The 15,539-nt window shown below is 44.7% G+C and overlaps 1 protein-coding gene across 1 annotated transcript in view; it reads right to left on the bottom strand.

Moving 5' to 3' along the window:
* The window catches only part of ZFYVE26 (zinc finger FYVE-type containing 26), a gene marked incomplete in the record, with an annotated part of 1,901,467 nt that overhangs the window by 1,174,394 nt on the left and 711,534 nt on the right, over nucleotides 1-15,539 (bottom strand). The window contains 1 exon segment of the mRNA XM_073610828.1: nucleotides 11,115-11,270. Coding sequence (XP_073466929.1) covers nucleotides 11,115-11,270 — 156 coding nt within the window.

Here is a 15,539-nt window from a genome sequence, read left to right as displayed (position 1 = left end):
ACCTCTGGTAACTTTCTGCGACTGGAATGTGCAGATAAGCGTCCTTTAAGTCTATTGACGCCATGAAGCAATTTGGGGGAAGAAGCGCTTTCACCGAATAGATAGAATCCATCCGGAATTTTCTGTAGGTAATTGAGACATTCAGAGGCTTCAGATTCATGATAAGCCTGAATTTTCCCGAAGGCTTGCGGACCACAAAAATGTGGGAGTAAAAGCCTCTGCCTATCTCCTCTACAGGAACCCTCACTATCACCTCTTGTTCCTCTAACTCCTGTAGGGAGGAAAGAAGAGCTGACGCTTTCTCTGCACACTTTGGCAGCTCGGTGACCAGAAGTCTGTGCTGAGGAGGTTCTGAGAACTCTAGCTGGTAACCTCTTCTTATGATCCCTAACACAAACTGGTTGGAGGTGATCATCTCCCATTGTGGGAGGAAGGCCCCCAATCTTCCTCCCACCGTGGTTACCCCGTCATTGGGTCTTCTTGGGCTGTTCAGGAGGGCGAAAAATCGCCCCTCCCCGCCCCTTGCCCTTCTGCCCCCAAGCTTTTTTCTGCCGCTCTCCTTTTGGGGTTTCAAACTTTCTCTGAGGGCGAAACTTTCTTTTAGCCTGCTCCCCAAACTTCTTTTTAATGGGAAAGGCCTTTTTCTTATCGGCCGTCCGGTCTAAAACGGTCTCTAAACCTGGGCCAAACAAGAGATCTCCTGTGAGGGGAATTCCACAGAGTTTAACCTTAGACGCGCTGTCTCCTTGCCACGTCTTAAGCCATAGGGCCCTTCGAGCCGAATTAGTGAGGGCTGAAGACCTTGCGGACATGCGCACTGATTCGGCGGAAGCGTCCGCAATATACGCTACACCCTTAAGTAGCATGGGAAAGGAAGCCAAAATAGTCTCTTTTGGCGTTCCTGCCTCAATATGCGCCTTTATCTGCGTAAGCCAATATTCCATATTGCGGGCCACTACTGTGACCGCCATGGCAGGCTTAAGGTTTCCCTGTGACGAATCCCAGGACTTCTTTAAGAGAGAGTCCATCCTTCTGTCCATGGGGTCTGCAAGAACCCCCATGTCCTCGAAGGCCAGATCTGTTTGCCTGGAAACCTGAGAAAAAGCAGCATCCAGCCTAGGGGTCTTATTCCAGACTAGAGACTCCCCTTCTGAAAAAGGAAACCTTCGCTTCAAAGCCCTTGAAAAGAAAGGTTTTCTCTCAGGATCTTTCCATTCATTCTTTATGGCCTCAACCAATACATCATGGACTGGGAAATCCTTCCTTTTTTGTTCCCCAAGACCTTTGTACATTTGGTCATGGAGCGATAACACCTTCTTTTCTTCCTGAATTCCCAAAGTGGTGTGAATAGCTCCCAAGAGCTCCTCCACTTCGTCCAGGGAAAGCTTATAGCGAGAGGTTTTTGTGGATTCCCCATCCACCTCCTCCACATCCGATTCCCTTTGAGAATCTGAAGCGGTGCTATCTGGCTCCTCCTCAATTTCCACTCTGGAGCCCCCTGGTCTCTCTCCACTAACAGAGGGAGTATCCACTGGGCTAGGTGTAACACTCTGCTGCACTGGTAAAGGACTGCTTTGGGCTTGCGGCAACTGGAAGCTAGAAAAGAGTGCCTTAAAGGACTGAAAGGTGCTAGAAAGCTCTTTGACGGATGCAGCAAGATCTGTACCCTGTTCTGCTGCCTGTTCCCTGACTAATCCATCAATGCACTCCTTGCAAAGTGCCTTGGTCCAGGATTCCCCCATACTAACTCTACAAGAGGGGCATTTTTTCTTTGAACCATGAGGCGACTTGCTTTTCTCTGTGGCTTTCTGAAAAAGAAAGAGAGAGAGTCGCCATAAATGCCCAATCCCACCAGTGCTTTTACAGAGGACCACCAGGAGTGCCCCCCCCAGGACCAACCACCACCAGGGTCCCAGACACACTCCCCTTCCCCCCCGACCACCAGTGAGGGGAGAACACCCGTGAAGCTATCGGGATTTAGGTAAGGGAACACCACCCCAGGGTTCCACTTACCTTAGCATGGCTGGTGCTACTGTCTCCTGGAGCAGTTCTAGAGACCTCTGTCTCCGACATGTCCGCTGAGGATGGTGGTCGATCGTTTCCCCCGACAGCTGACTCTACAGCAAAGCAAGAGGGTCGCACCAGCCGAACGCTCGGTCCGTTTTCTTTCCCCGCGTCCGGAACCGGAAGACGCGGAATCGTCGGAAGTGCCCGCCCTCGCCGGAACTGACGTCACCCGTCATCCGACCCGGCCATAGAGCTTCAAACGCTGGCTGCACAAGCAGGAGAGACTCAGACACTTCCCACAGCGCCCCCCTGGGCAGAAGAAACACGGACCCCCTCAGCTGTCTCTTTCCCCAAGAGAGGCTGAGGCGCGCCAATTCAGTTTTAAAAACAGGTAAGTATGGCTTCCCCAGCCTTTACCTAACTGAATAAACAATAGTAGAGGGAAAGAGCAAGAGAGACCCGACTCCCCCTCTTCCTCACACCAAATCTTTGGCTTCAGTCTCCCTGACTGATCCGCCACGGTTCCCAAGCAGTGTCTCCCCACCGGAGGAAACACCTGAACTGAGGGGCCGTTGGGAGGATGAGATTTAAATATTGAATTGGAAGGCGGTGTTTCCTAAGAGGGGAGGAGCCGGTGTCTCTCTATGGTGCTGTCCTGAAAGATGAATGGGGAAAATACACTTATGAAATAGTGTATCTATATGTGGTACATAATCTAATTAGATCCCAAGGGCATGTGCAATAATATACAGTCCTCATAGAAAAATATTTTTTGTAGACAATTTTGGAACAAGGAATATGTGGGAAAGGTTGGCCTTTTTTTTCTCCTGTTTTTTTTGTGTGTTTTTTTTCCTTCATTTTTTGTTTTTTTCCTGTATATTCATTATACGTAGCCTTTACTGTTCCCAATAAACTGCTCTTGGGGCCTTTTGGGTGTTAGTTTAATCTAATCATATTCAATCTAAAACCTCTTTTGGCATTTTTGCTGGATAGTCACACGCAGATTTAATATTTTTCTGTGAGGACTGTATATTATTGCACATGCCCTTGGGATCAAATTTTATCTATCTATCTATATGTGTATATATATTCAATTTCCGATTCTTTTTTGATTTGCGTCACGGCTCACGTCAGGTTCTCAATTTTCAATATCTCTGTCTTTGTTGTATTTGCCCCTGTCCGGATTCAATACATCCGTTCTAAGATTGGGCATACATTACTTTGACGAGACAAGGCACACAACACCATTTTTGGGAGATATTCTATCAGTGTCTAGATTCTGTGAGCTCCATTAGATCTATATGGCCCACAGGTGCCCATGCGCACCTGAGAGGTTGCGGCTTACGTTCCGGGCTCACTAGATGAGTCGTCTGACGTAGTAGCACTCAATGCTAGGCTGGGATCAAGGGTGCGCACGCGCAGTTGAACTATTCATATTTGCGATTCAGGCCAATGCGGAAGTCCACCGATGCGGGGGAACCCAGAATGAGGCTTGGATTTTCCTTTTACTATTTAGGGAGGTGATGCGATGCGCCGCCCGTGCCCCAGGAAGACGTAATTTGCTTACGAAACGCCGTGTAGGGCTGAGCGAAGTGATCGCGTCACCTCCCACCGATGGTGTGATACCAGGACGGCTGTCTGTGAGCATCCGGCCGGTGCTCCAGACTGTTTTTCCAAGAACGCTTATTTCCGATTTTACATGTGAGTGCATACTTTGTTTTTAATAAAGCCTTAAGATTTTACACTATTGGAGCCCCCCCCTTCTTTTCCATACATGGTTACATCACTCTGCTGAGAGCCAGATTTTTTGTGGCTCCATCCACACCAAAGTCCCTGATGTTCCATCCCAGCTTTCCATCTCGGCTTTATGGTGGTCCGGAGCAATAAGATCCAACAGCTCACTCAGACCCTCTGTAACGGGGGGTCATGGGTCTCTGGTAAGCGGCCAGTCACTCTACATATGGTGGTGGACCCAAGCACTAGTGTTCTCATACAACAGGACCTTCACTTCATTTAATATAATACTCGGGTGTTCACATATGGACTAACACTAATTTTCCTTTATTGCTGTACATTATATCTTTGATGCTAGTCTTATTGTTTTATTGCACATGCTTATCTATATGATATATGACCATACATATCTAAAGGCGATGCTTTATCACTTTTATACCTATTTGTTTGTCACTAGCGCAAGTCAAAAGTTTTATAAATATTCATGCTGTGTGTTTGTGTCACATATAGGAATTTGCAGCTCTTTTATTTATAATTTTTCATTTATTTGCTATCTCTACTTGATTTTTTGACTATTTATTTTCACTGATGCACAGTTAATCCCTCTCTCTTTTTCTGATCATTTAAATTTGCCTCAAAGTTTTCCCCACCTCCTTTCTTGCCTCAGATTCCACGAGCAAGGCGGGAGTGGCAATTCTGATTAGGAAGTCGTGCCCTGTTAAGGTTAAAAACTCCCATGCTGATCCCCATGGGAGATTCCTCATTTTAGAGTGCGAGTATATGTCTGTTTCTTTCACCCTTGTCAATCTCTATGCCCCAAAACAGGCCAGATTGACATTTTCAACAAACTTTTTGACACCCCTCAATACTTTTCACAACCTTTTTTGATCATTGGTGGGGATTTCAATTTGGTTATGTCACCCACTAGAGATAGACAAACTCTCCTTACTACTGTACCGTCTAAAAAGATTAGATCCCAAGCCAATGCTTTCCATAAATGTATTAGGTTCCATCAACTTTTCGACTCATGGAGGATAAAACATCCCTCTGCCAAACAGTTCACGTTTGACTCCCTAGTTCATAAAATGTACTCACGTCTTGACTATTTTTTTGATCTCAGCCCCACTTATCCCCATGTGGTCGAGTCTGACATATCTCCCATTACATGGTCGGACCATGCACCCATTATGTTAGATCTTGTACTTTCTCAGGCTTACACCAGATCCTGTCACTGGCGTCTTAATGACCATCTCTTACAGTCTGAAGTTTCACATTCTATTCTAGCGAAAAGTTTAGAAGAATACTTTCAGCTTAACATAGGGTCGGTGTCCGAATTTTCCACACTGTGGGAGGCACACAAGGCTGTATTTTGTGGTGCTTGCATAGCTGAAAGCTCTCGGTTGAAGAGGGATAGAGATGGACTTATACAGTCCTTGACATCCGCTCTGGTAATCGCGGAGTGGAGGCTGTTGTGTGGCCCCACGGTGATGAAACTGCGTAAGGTCACTTCCCTCAGAGAACAAATCAAATTAATACAGCTTGGTAGGGCAGCCAGATCTTTACTTTGGATGAAACAGAAATTTTATGAATATTCTAACAAACCTCATAGAATGTTAGTCAACAAATTACACCCACGTCCATTCAATTCATTTCCTGACTTCCTTCAACAGGCAGATGGATCCAGAGCGCACTGGCCCCGTGAGATGTCAAAAATCTTTGGCAAATTCTACAGTAAATTGTATAATTCCTCAGCATGCACCTTCCACCGATCACTGCAGATTCCACCCAGTGCGAACACACTCCCCCTAGGGGGTTAAACTCACCAGAATTGGGAAGTAATAAGGCATTCGGAATAATACTCCAAAACTGCAACTATTGTTGACACCACTCATGAGGGATCACGGATGTTCAGGGCTCATAATGTATCAAAAAACAAAAGAAGCGCACATACCTGTTTATTAATTGTATTCCCTTCCACCACATATAAAACCTCCCCTTCAATAGGTACACGTACATCAATAATCTAAATCACCGAGCAATCAAACTAGCAGGTAGGAGCGTAACTACTTCACCATGAACCACCAGCGCCGCTGTACAGGAAACGTGGATCACTTCCTGGTTGTGCAGTTGGCTCAGGTGGAGCGCACGCGCCACTTCCTACTTCACTTAAGCCATGCTCTGACGCGTTTCGTCATATCCTGACTTCGACAGAGGATGCCCTCTGTCGAAGTCAGGATATGATGAAACGCGTCAGGGCGTGGCTTACGCGACATAGGAAGTGACGCGTGCGCTCCACCTGAGCCAACTGCACAACCAGGAAGTGATCCACATTTCCTGTACAGCGGCGCTGGTGGTTCATGGTGAAGTAGTTACGCTCCTACTACCTGCTAGTTTGATTGCTTGGTGATTTAGATTATTGATGTACGTGTACATATTGAAGGGGAGGTTTTATATGTGGTGGAAGGGAATACAATTAATAAACAGGTATGCGCGCTTCTTTTGTTTTTTTATTCATTATGAGCCCTGAACATCCGTGATCCCTCATGAGTGGTGTCAACAATAGTTGCAGTTTTGGAGTATTATTCTGAATGCCTTATTACTTCCCAATTCTGGTGAGTTTAACCCCCTAGGGGGAGTGTGTTCGCACTGGGTGGAATCTGCAGTGATCGGTGGAAGGTGCACGCTGAGGAATTTTTTTCTCATTTTCATGATCATCTGATGAACTCTTTTGGAACTACACCCTGAACTCTACACCACTTCTCTCCTTTTTCAAGGGACTCTCTTTTAAAGGAATTTTCCTTATAAAGGATTCTCTTGTGCATGTGTTGTTGGCCACATGTTTATTTTATTTTCTTGCTCAACATTAGCGCTGTTTAGTGTGACAATTCAGTCTACCTTTAGATTATTTGAAACACTGTGTTTATATGTATTTATTCTTTTTTAAACGGCTGCTTTTTTCTGCTTTGGCACTTGTGTCCTCTCTGCAGGATTGCAGAGTGGGTTTTACTCATATTTATGCACTTATGATTTTGTAGTTGCATTTGTATACTTATCTGCTTTGCGACTAGCATTGTAACCTGGCGCTGAGTGGTGTTTCTGCAGGCCTGGTGAAACACCTGTTTTTTCAAATTGTATAATTGTCTAACCCCGGAGAATCACTTTAATTTCACCCAAGAAAAATTTGAGACTTTCTTCTCTAACATAAAGCTTCCAAAATTATCTTCAGCGGATTTAGAATCTGAATAAGGCTGTAATAGCTGAGGAACTCTTGACTATAATTAAGGATCTCCCATCACGTAAATCACCTGGCCCTGATGGCTTGCCATATTTTTACAATAAAACTTTCCTTGACAGTTTGTCTCCACATATGTTGACCTTATATGACTCCCTGCTAAAAGGCTCATCCCCACATCCACATTTCTCTCATTCCTACATTTCAGTCATTCCAAAGCCTGATAAGGACCCCTCTATTCAAGATAACTATAGGCCCATAGCTCTTTTAAATTGAGATTACAAAATATTTACCAAAATTCTTGCATCCAGACTATCCAGGCTTGTTCCTAAACTGATCCATAGAGACCAAGTGGGCTTTGTCCCTGGCAGGCATGCGGGGGACAACACCCGACGTACAATAGATCTGATAGATCTCCCAGACAGATCTTCACGTTCGGCATTGATTTTAAGTCTGGATGCACAAAAGGCCTTTGACAGGCTGAGTTGGCCTTATATGTTTGCCACTTTAAAAACCTATGGGTTTAATGGCCCTTTTCTAAAAGCTTTAGAGGCCCTTTATTCAACTGTTACAGCTCAAGTGCAGATGTCATCCTTCCTGTTACCTGGCTTCCCCATGACAAACGGAACTCGGCAGGGGTGTCCCTTATCACCATTACTTTTTATCTTATGTCTAGAACCCCTGGCCGAGTCCATCCGCACGCATCCGGACATCCGTGGGGTGGTAATGCGACAGGGGGATTATAAATTGTCATTCTTTGCAGATGACATTCTGCTCACTATTACTAACCCGTTGATATCTCTTCCTTCGCTTACTAAATTACTAGCTTCCTTTAGTGCCATCTCCGGTTATAAGGTCAACACTTCCAAAACTGAAGCTCTTCCCATACATATCCTGCCATCCCTATTATCTCAGCTTAAAGAATCATACCCTTATAAATGGTGCAGTACCTCCCTCAAATATTTAGGTGTCCTGCTCACCCCCTCTTATTCTTCCCTCTATTCTGCTAACTTTCCCCCTCTGGTTCTAGATATTAACAAATGTCCCTGTTAGGTAGGATTAATGTCCTAAAAATGTCTATTTTACCGATTACTTTACCACTTTGAAACATTGCCAGTTGCCATGCCTCTCTCTCAACTAAAAACACTTCAGAGGAGTTTTCTAAAATTCATATGGGGTGGCACTGCATAGCGAGCACAGTGGTATTTTCCCTAAGATCCAGGGGGGGTTTGGGAGCCCCGGACATTATTAAATATTATTACGCCTCACACTTGAGGGCTATTACTTCATGGTCCTCTTTACATGCACCAAATCAGTGGACTACCATTGAAAAGCGAGTGTTATACCCGGTTCACCCATGCTCTTTAGTTTGGGGCTCCATCTCATCCCTGGATCCCATTTTTAAACGTCAATGTCAATACACTGCTCCAATGACCTTTACTTTAACCATTTGGCGTAAAAGCCTCAAAAGTTATTCTCTTGCCTCACCCTGCCCTCCCCTTGTGAATGTGTTGTTTAACCCAATCATGTCCCTAGGTAGGGTATTCCCATGGCTTAATGCCCCTCTTTTTCAGCTCTGGAATTTTGTCCACCCTATAACGAGGAGACAATATGCTTTTGAGACTCTATGTGATATATGCGATATACCCTCCCACCTTTTTCATTTTTATTTACAGGTTAGACATTTCTTTCACTCCAAATCTCCAACCCTGACTCTTGATAAACCAACCGCCTTAGAATATTTATACGCTCAGGGTCCCTACCAACTACATTTAATATCCTCCACACACCACTATATGAGAAGATGGTCCCATTTATTGTATCGACCTATCACGGTCCAGGTATGGGATAGGATTTGGTGCTCTACTTTTAAATCCCCCAAATGTGTAACCCAAAGGGAAACGTCCATTAAGATCCTCATGTTTTGGTATAAAACCCCTGTTGTCATTCACAAATATGAACCCTCAGTTTCGCCGCCCTGTTGGCGCTGAGGAACTGACACAGGTTCTTTATTTCATATTTTTTGCCAATGCTCCCTGATTCAACCCTTTTGGCACAATGTGCGGCTACTAATTCAGAAGGTTGTGGATGTGTCCCTTCCGCTAGATCGCTTAAATTGTCTGTTGGGCCTCCCTTTTTCAGGTTTAACCAAAAAAGTAAATCGGCTAATCTCTTATATTTTGCTAGCTGCCAAAAGGCTTATTCCACTGTGCTGGCTGTCCAGCGCATCCCCTTCGTGGTCCAGATTTCTCCACCTAGTGGCTGAAATTCGGGGGATGGCGTTTTTGACAGCCTCTGTGCATGATTCCATCTTCCAATTTGATAAGGTTTGGGGACCATGGGATCGATCAGAATATGGGACCCCTATGCTAACTGCCACATCTTAAATTATATTAGCATTACATTATTTTTGATTGTATTCCCCTCCCCCTCCCTTCCATTTCTATGTATACCATTGGTGCCTTCTTAGATTTTATGTCACCTATCATATACCCTCCACAAAAAACTCTTTTTTACCTTTATAAATACTTTCTGGTTCTGAGTTTTATTATTCACCTATGAGTTGTTTATATCTGTTCTTTTATAACCCAATAAAAATACAATTATAAAAAAAAAGCCAGGCAGCAAAGTCATCAAAAAAGTGTAATACTGGTCCAGGAGGCCGATAAATTGCTGCCATCCTCAGAGAAATGGGAGAAAACAGATTAATACAGTGCATCTCGAAAGAAGAGAGGGAGGGATCGGAAGGACTTGGAAGGTGCTTTGTGGGGATAGAAGGAATCCAACTCCACCTTTCTTTCTGTCCGTTGGGTCTGGGGGAGCGAGTCCAATGGGAGAGGGCAGCAGGAGAAGTTGAGTTAAAATTTTGAAGCCGGGTATCAGTTATGGTAAGTTAAAGCCACGAGAGATGAAAAGGTCATGCACAGATGTGAGCTTGTTACAGATGGAATGGGCATTCCAAAGGGCGCATGAGATTGGGGTCTGGGTTTAGGACGCAGGGGGATAGAAATTAAAGTGAGTGCATTGCGGCTGTTGCCAGAGGAGGGGTGTCAGATTTGTGGTTTGCAGTTCGAAAATGGAGGGCCAGGATTTGGAGAAATGTCATGGAGACTAGAAGAAGGAGGGTGAGGAAAGTAAGATGGGAGTGGGATGTATATGAGTGCACATGTCTAACTGCCCTGGTGTTTAGGTCAGCATGTGGATTCAGCAATTGCAAAAGGTGATGGGTGCAGTAGTAGAGAGAGGGTAGGAGTGAGGGTGATATGTGTATGCTGTGGGGTAGAGTGGAGGGGTAGAGTAAGGATAATTTGAGGGTAGAAGACACTGATGCGAGAAGAGTAGAAAGAGCATGTTAGTGGATAGAGAGTGGAAATTTGATTTCAAACTAATTCAATGTCAAATGCTGGTTTGCTTGTTGTCTTTCCAGAGTGGAGCAAAGTTGTTGTTGTATCTTCATTCAGCCTTAGTTATCCTGCAGCGGAGAAACTGCACACCACTCATGACAGAGACACTAAGGAAAGAGACATGGTCTCTGTGCCTTTTAATTGTGGTATTAATTTAATGAAATGTATGACTTTTTATATAAAAGATTTTTCTGTGTGTTTGGTTAGTTATAAGAATACTGGCAGGCCACTCACAGAACACCCAGTTTGGTTTGCATTTTTATACTACACTTAAGATGAGGAGATTATGACAGTTTCCTTCTTGATTTGAATATATGGCTACACTTAGAAGCACTGCCCTTTCTCCTTTCTTTTACAACTCTTTTAAATGACAACTGTCTAAGGAAGGATATCCCCTCAGTTTTGAGACATTTCCTCTTTATGTTGTGACTCTGAAACAGAAAACTAAGTGTAATCTTCCAACTTTACATACATTTTGAAGCGGCCAGTGGGTACAGAGCATAAGCTCTCTATAGAGCTTCTTGGGGACTGTGGAAAACGTGTGAGCCTGGTGGAGAAAACTCTGACAGAACGTTGTGCAGCGCCAAGAGTGAAATGCATGCTGTATTATGCTACAATTGTTATATTGTACGAAATTTGCTCCCCAATTTTTTTCACAGAATAAAAGAACAAACTAATCAAGCTTTAACAATCTCATCATCTAATCATCATCAAGTTCCATAGATACTTTGACATACCCTGGGATTTGATCACAGCTTTCAGCTGCACAAGAATCTGTTCCAGTTCATAATCCAGGATGATATGACAAACCAGGTAATCATCTTGGAGCACTGAATAACATGTATGGAAAATCTCTGTGACGCTGCACTTGAACAGGCTGCTCAGCTTCTCCTCTGCAATTGGGTAAGAATAAAACAAAATGTATACATTATATATATATATATATATATATATATACACACATACACACACACACACACACACACACACACCCCTCAAAATGGCAATTGCCCACAGAATTGGTGCAAAATTATGAATGCTTGCAATCCAGCTCACACAAGGTATTTAATAAATGTATGTATTTTATATTACCAGTGCATTGTTTTGGTTTCTCCCCAGCATAATACAATAGGACTATGTAACAATAATGCCAAGATCCTCTGGTGTCCAAGGCAAATATGCAAAAGTAAACCCTCCTGCAAAAAAAAATGTAAACAGGCAGGCTTTTATTGCAGAAGAGACCTGCAATGTTTTTTCTGCACTAAAGTACACTTACCTGCCTATTTGCAATCTTCTGCAGAATGTACACTGAGCTGCTATGTGCACCCCAGTTTACATTTTGGCACACTGCAAGTGTGCTGGAATGACTGCACTCCAGGAACAACTAATCAAATCAGTCAAAAATCGGCACCTTGAAGAACCTGGGAAGCAGATGCCAGTGCAGGGCTTTGTGGGAATCAGACCATTGGAACAAAGGTAAGTATGTGTGCCTTTAGATCCCACTTTAAAACCAGTAAAAGTTACATCATGTGACAAAAGACAGCATACAATACACTATCTAAAAACATACCCTATGGAGAAGAGGCAATGATGGGTCAGTAATAGTGGCAGAAGAAGGGTAGAGATGTGAAAGTGGATTAAGAAATAAAGTGCAGAGGAATAGGTGACAAGGGAAAGTCAACAGACAGAGAAGGAAGTTAAAAGGAGAAAAGAAAAAGAAGAGAAAATGGTGGGGTGGGGGGGATGGAGATTGGGAAGAAGGGATAGATGTAGGGTGATTAAAATGTATGTAGGATACGCAGAGGACAGAACAAGTCTAGCAACACTCATGCCCCATGTCAGGACTGGGGAAGACTATATAGAATAAACAGAGGCCAGGAATCCACAAAGTCGCAAGGTAGAAGTTTTACACATTTCAGAGCGCTATAGGAGAAAGCTGAATGGGGCGATGGAGGTATCTATGGCTGAATTCAGTGTGAGGTTATGATTTCCAAGGCGTAGTATGCAGCCAGAAGAGATTTAAGTTTAATGTGGAAATGTGAGGCCTACAATGATTTTTACCTTCAATGATAATGACCATTATTAAATTGACATACAATATGGCTTAAAAAATATTTCAGAAAACTGCCTGTACATTCTGAGAACAGCTGACATCATATAAGAAGCTCTGGTACTAATTGGCAGACACAGCTGTGTGCACTAGGGCACACTCCAGGCACAGTTACCAGCAGGTCACACAAATCATCAGCCAATCACGGCGGTCACATGATTATAAACCCCTCCCAGCATCTGAAACCCCTTAAAGGGCCAGGAGGTGTAACAAAAAAAAAAATCCAGTTACCACCAATTTATTCTCTAGGGCCTCTGTTAAACATATATAATATTTAGGGGTTTTAGGTAATTTTCTAGCAAAAAAATGCAGCAAACAAAAAGTGTCAGAATAAGCCTAGTCTTCAAGTTGTTATAAATGAGAAAAGGGAGCGTTTTTACATCAAAAAGGCATATAAACAAGTACAAGTACCATCACCCAAATATCTTATACGAGGGCAAAGGGCATGAGGTAGAGAGAGGTCGCAGGTAGCTTGCCACTGTCGATCAATATCTCAATACCGCATGCACTAAAGCAGAAACCCCTAAAGAGGGGGGGGGGGGGGAGAAAACGAGGGGACTATTCCGGTACCAGGTATGTTTACTATTAGTAATAAACAGTGATAGTGACAAAACTGTAAAAAAATATAAAAATTCCATTTTAATAGAAACCATGATTAAAAGATTGTAACAATGACACATACAGTTGCAATTAAAAAACGGGAGCAATGCATACAACCAATTAAATTACAACTTGTAGTGGTGTAGACACAAATAAAGCTTGGGTTCTCGACCGGTTCGCGGTTTCACCGCTTCCTCAGGAGAGCAATATCTGTGGTGCAACATACAGTAAATGTAGTAAATACAATCATACACAAATTATACAGGGATATAGGAAAGCAGCAAGAACAGTGAACAATACGTTATATAATATACAAGATAAATAGAATAAGGATGGGCTCACCCGTTCTATGGTTGCCTGTGGGTACGCATGGCCCAAGTGGTTCCCCCCCGCGGCGAAACACAGGGGATGACTAAACAGACCCTGGGTAAGTAATTGTATAATAAGATAGAGTGAATAAGGAGAAATGAATTAAGGGGAGGGGTAGAGTGGGGGTGCCAGTGATGTATTATTTAGAAAATAAAACAGTGTGCAAGTAAGCAAGGAATCCACGGGAAGTGTATGAATAGGGAAATTGGAGGGAAGGAAAAGGGGGGGGGGGGGGGGGGGAAGAAAAAAAGGGGGAAGGGAAGGGGGGGAGAAGGAGAAGGAAAAGGGGAACAAAGGGGGGAGAGAAGGAGAGGAGAGAAAAGGAAGCGAGAGGGGGGGGGGGGGGAGAAAGGGGGGGAAAAAAAAAAAAAAAAAAAGAGGGGGGGGGGGGAAAGGAGGGGGAGGGAAAAGTGATAGGAAGCCCCACGGGAAAAGTATATGGGGAGAAACTAAGAGAAGTTGCACACATAGGTATAAACCGGCACTCACCCCTAAATTGCATAAACATGCGCATGGACTTGAAAGAGGGACCAACAGCAGATGATGGTATAATGGATGGAATGAGGCCACTGGTTGTTATTGGGCAGTGAATAGAATCCCCCCAAATAAAGCTGGAGTGCTTGATATGCACTCAGAGGAGTTGCGCTGCCAGCTGTAACAAACATGATAATAGAGTCATATAAAAATTGACTCACCGGTCAGTGAAACCAGTTGGCTCGGATTCATGTCACAGGACAACAAGTCAGAGTAACAGGGTATATAGTTAATACTGGATAACAACATGGGAGGTATAAGGAGCATATTACAGGCATGGTATAAAAGGATAACTAGTCAACACAGCATAAGGCTGAAAGGGAGGCTGTCTGTCGGCAGGCAGGGAGAGAAAAAGAGGGGGAGGGGAAGGGGGGGGGGAAAGAAAGGGAACAAACGGCAGGGAATGGGGGGGCCACCAACACTCACCCAAAGCAGTGGTCCTCAGTTGAATAACGTCCAGGGGCTGTAGGCTCAGATAGCGGCATGGAAGGCCGCTATAAGGAGCACCCCAACCCGGAAGTCAGGGACGGCGCCCGAGGGCGTCCACTGACGTCACCGGGTCTGCTCGCCCGCACTGCGCAGGTGCAGTGTTGGCTGCTACTGCGCAAGCGCGCGCTCCTGTCAAAGGGAATCGAGTTCCCAGGCATGGAGACGCAAGCAGCTGTGAGGCTGCCAGGGCGGGCATTGTGTCCGCCGCAGAAGAAGGCTCGGGGCAAGGCGGAACCACAGGAACCTGACGGGTTAGAGAATGAAGAGCGCATCCTTGTACAGCAAACAACTCAAAACAGTACAATAAGCATAAACATGCATATGAGTAATTTAACAAAAAGTGATATTAGATCTAGACAACGAGTAGTCAGTAGCAACAGACCGTAGGTGTTCACCAATGGTGAAAAGGCATCATGAGGTATATTGAGACCCCAGGTGCAGAGGGACAGGGGGTTAGGGGAGGAGGGGGAGGAAGGAAGGGAGGGAGAAGGGGGGGGGGGGAAAAGGGAGAGAAAAGGGGGGAAGGGGAGGGAGGGAAGGGGGGGGGAAGGAAAGGGGGGGGGGAGAGGAGGGGGGGAAAAAAAAAAAAAAAAAAAAAAAAAGAGGGGGGGAGAGAGAAGAGAGGGGGGGGGGGGGGAGGAGAGGGGAGGAAAGGGGAAAAAAAGGGGGGGGGAGGGGGGGGGGAGAGGAGGGGGGGGAAAGAGGGGGGAAGGAAAGGAAACCATGGGAAGGAAGAAAGGGGAGAGGGGAAAGTGAAGGGAGGGGGGGGGTTTTAGGGCCACAAAGGACTCATAGGAAGGCCCTATAGGACACCGATTCATTGAGGCCAGGGGGAATGGTGGCGTTGAGCCGCTCAATCCACAGAGATTCTCTCTGTAGTATTGAGCAGGTCCCCAATCGCCCACCCCTGGGATTGTGTTTAACCACCTCCAATACTAGGAAACTAACCACAGGAGTTATCGAATCTATGGTGAAGGCCGATATAGTCGGCCAATGGTGGTTTAGTTTGCCATTTCTGAGTCATACAAGTGATCCCCAATTCTCTGCCTCAATTCCCTAA

Source organism: Aquarana catesbeiana, linkage group LG13 (assembly GCF_042186555.1).
Source record: "Aquarana catesbeiana isolate 2022-GZ linkage group LG13, ASM4218655v1, whole genome shotgun sequence".
Classification (NCBI taxonomy): Eukaryota; Metazoa; Chordata; class Amphibia; order Anura; family Ranidae; genus Aquarana; species Aquarana catesbeiana.
This window is presented reverse-complemented; position numbering and strand designations above follow the sequence as displayed.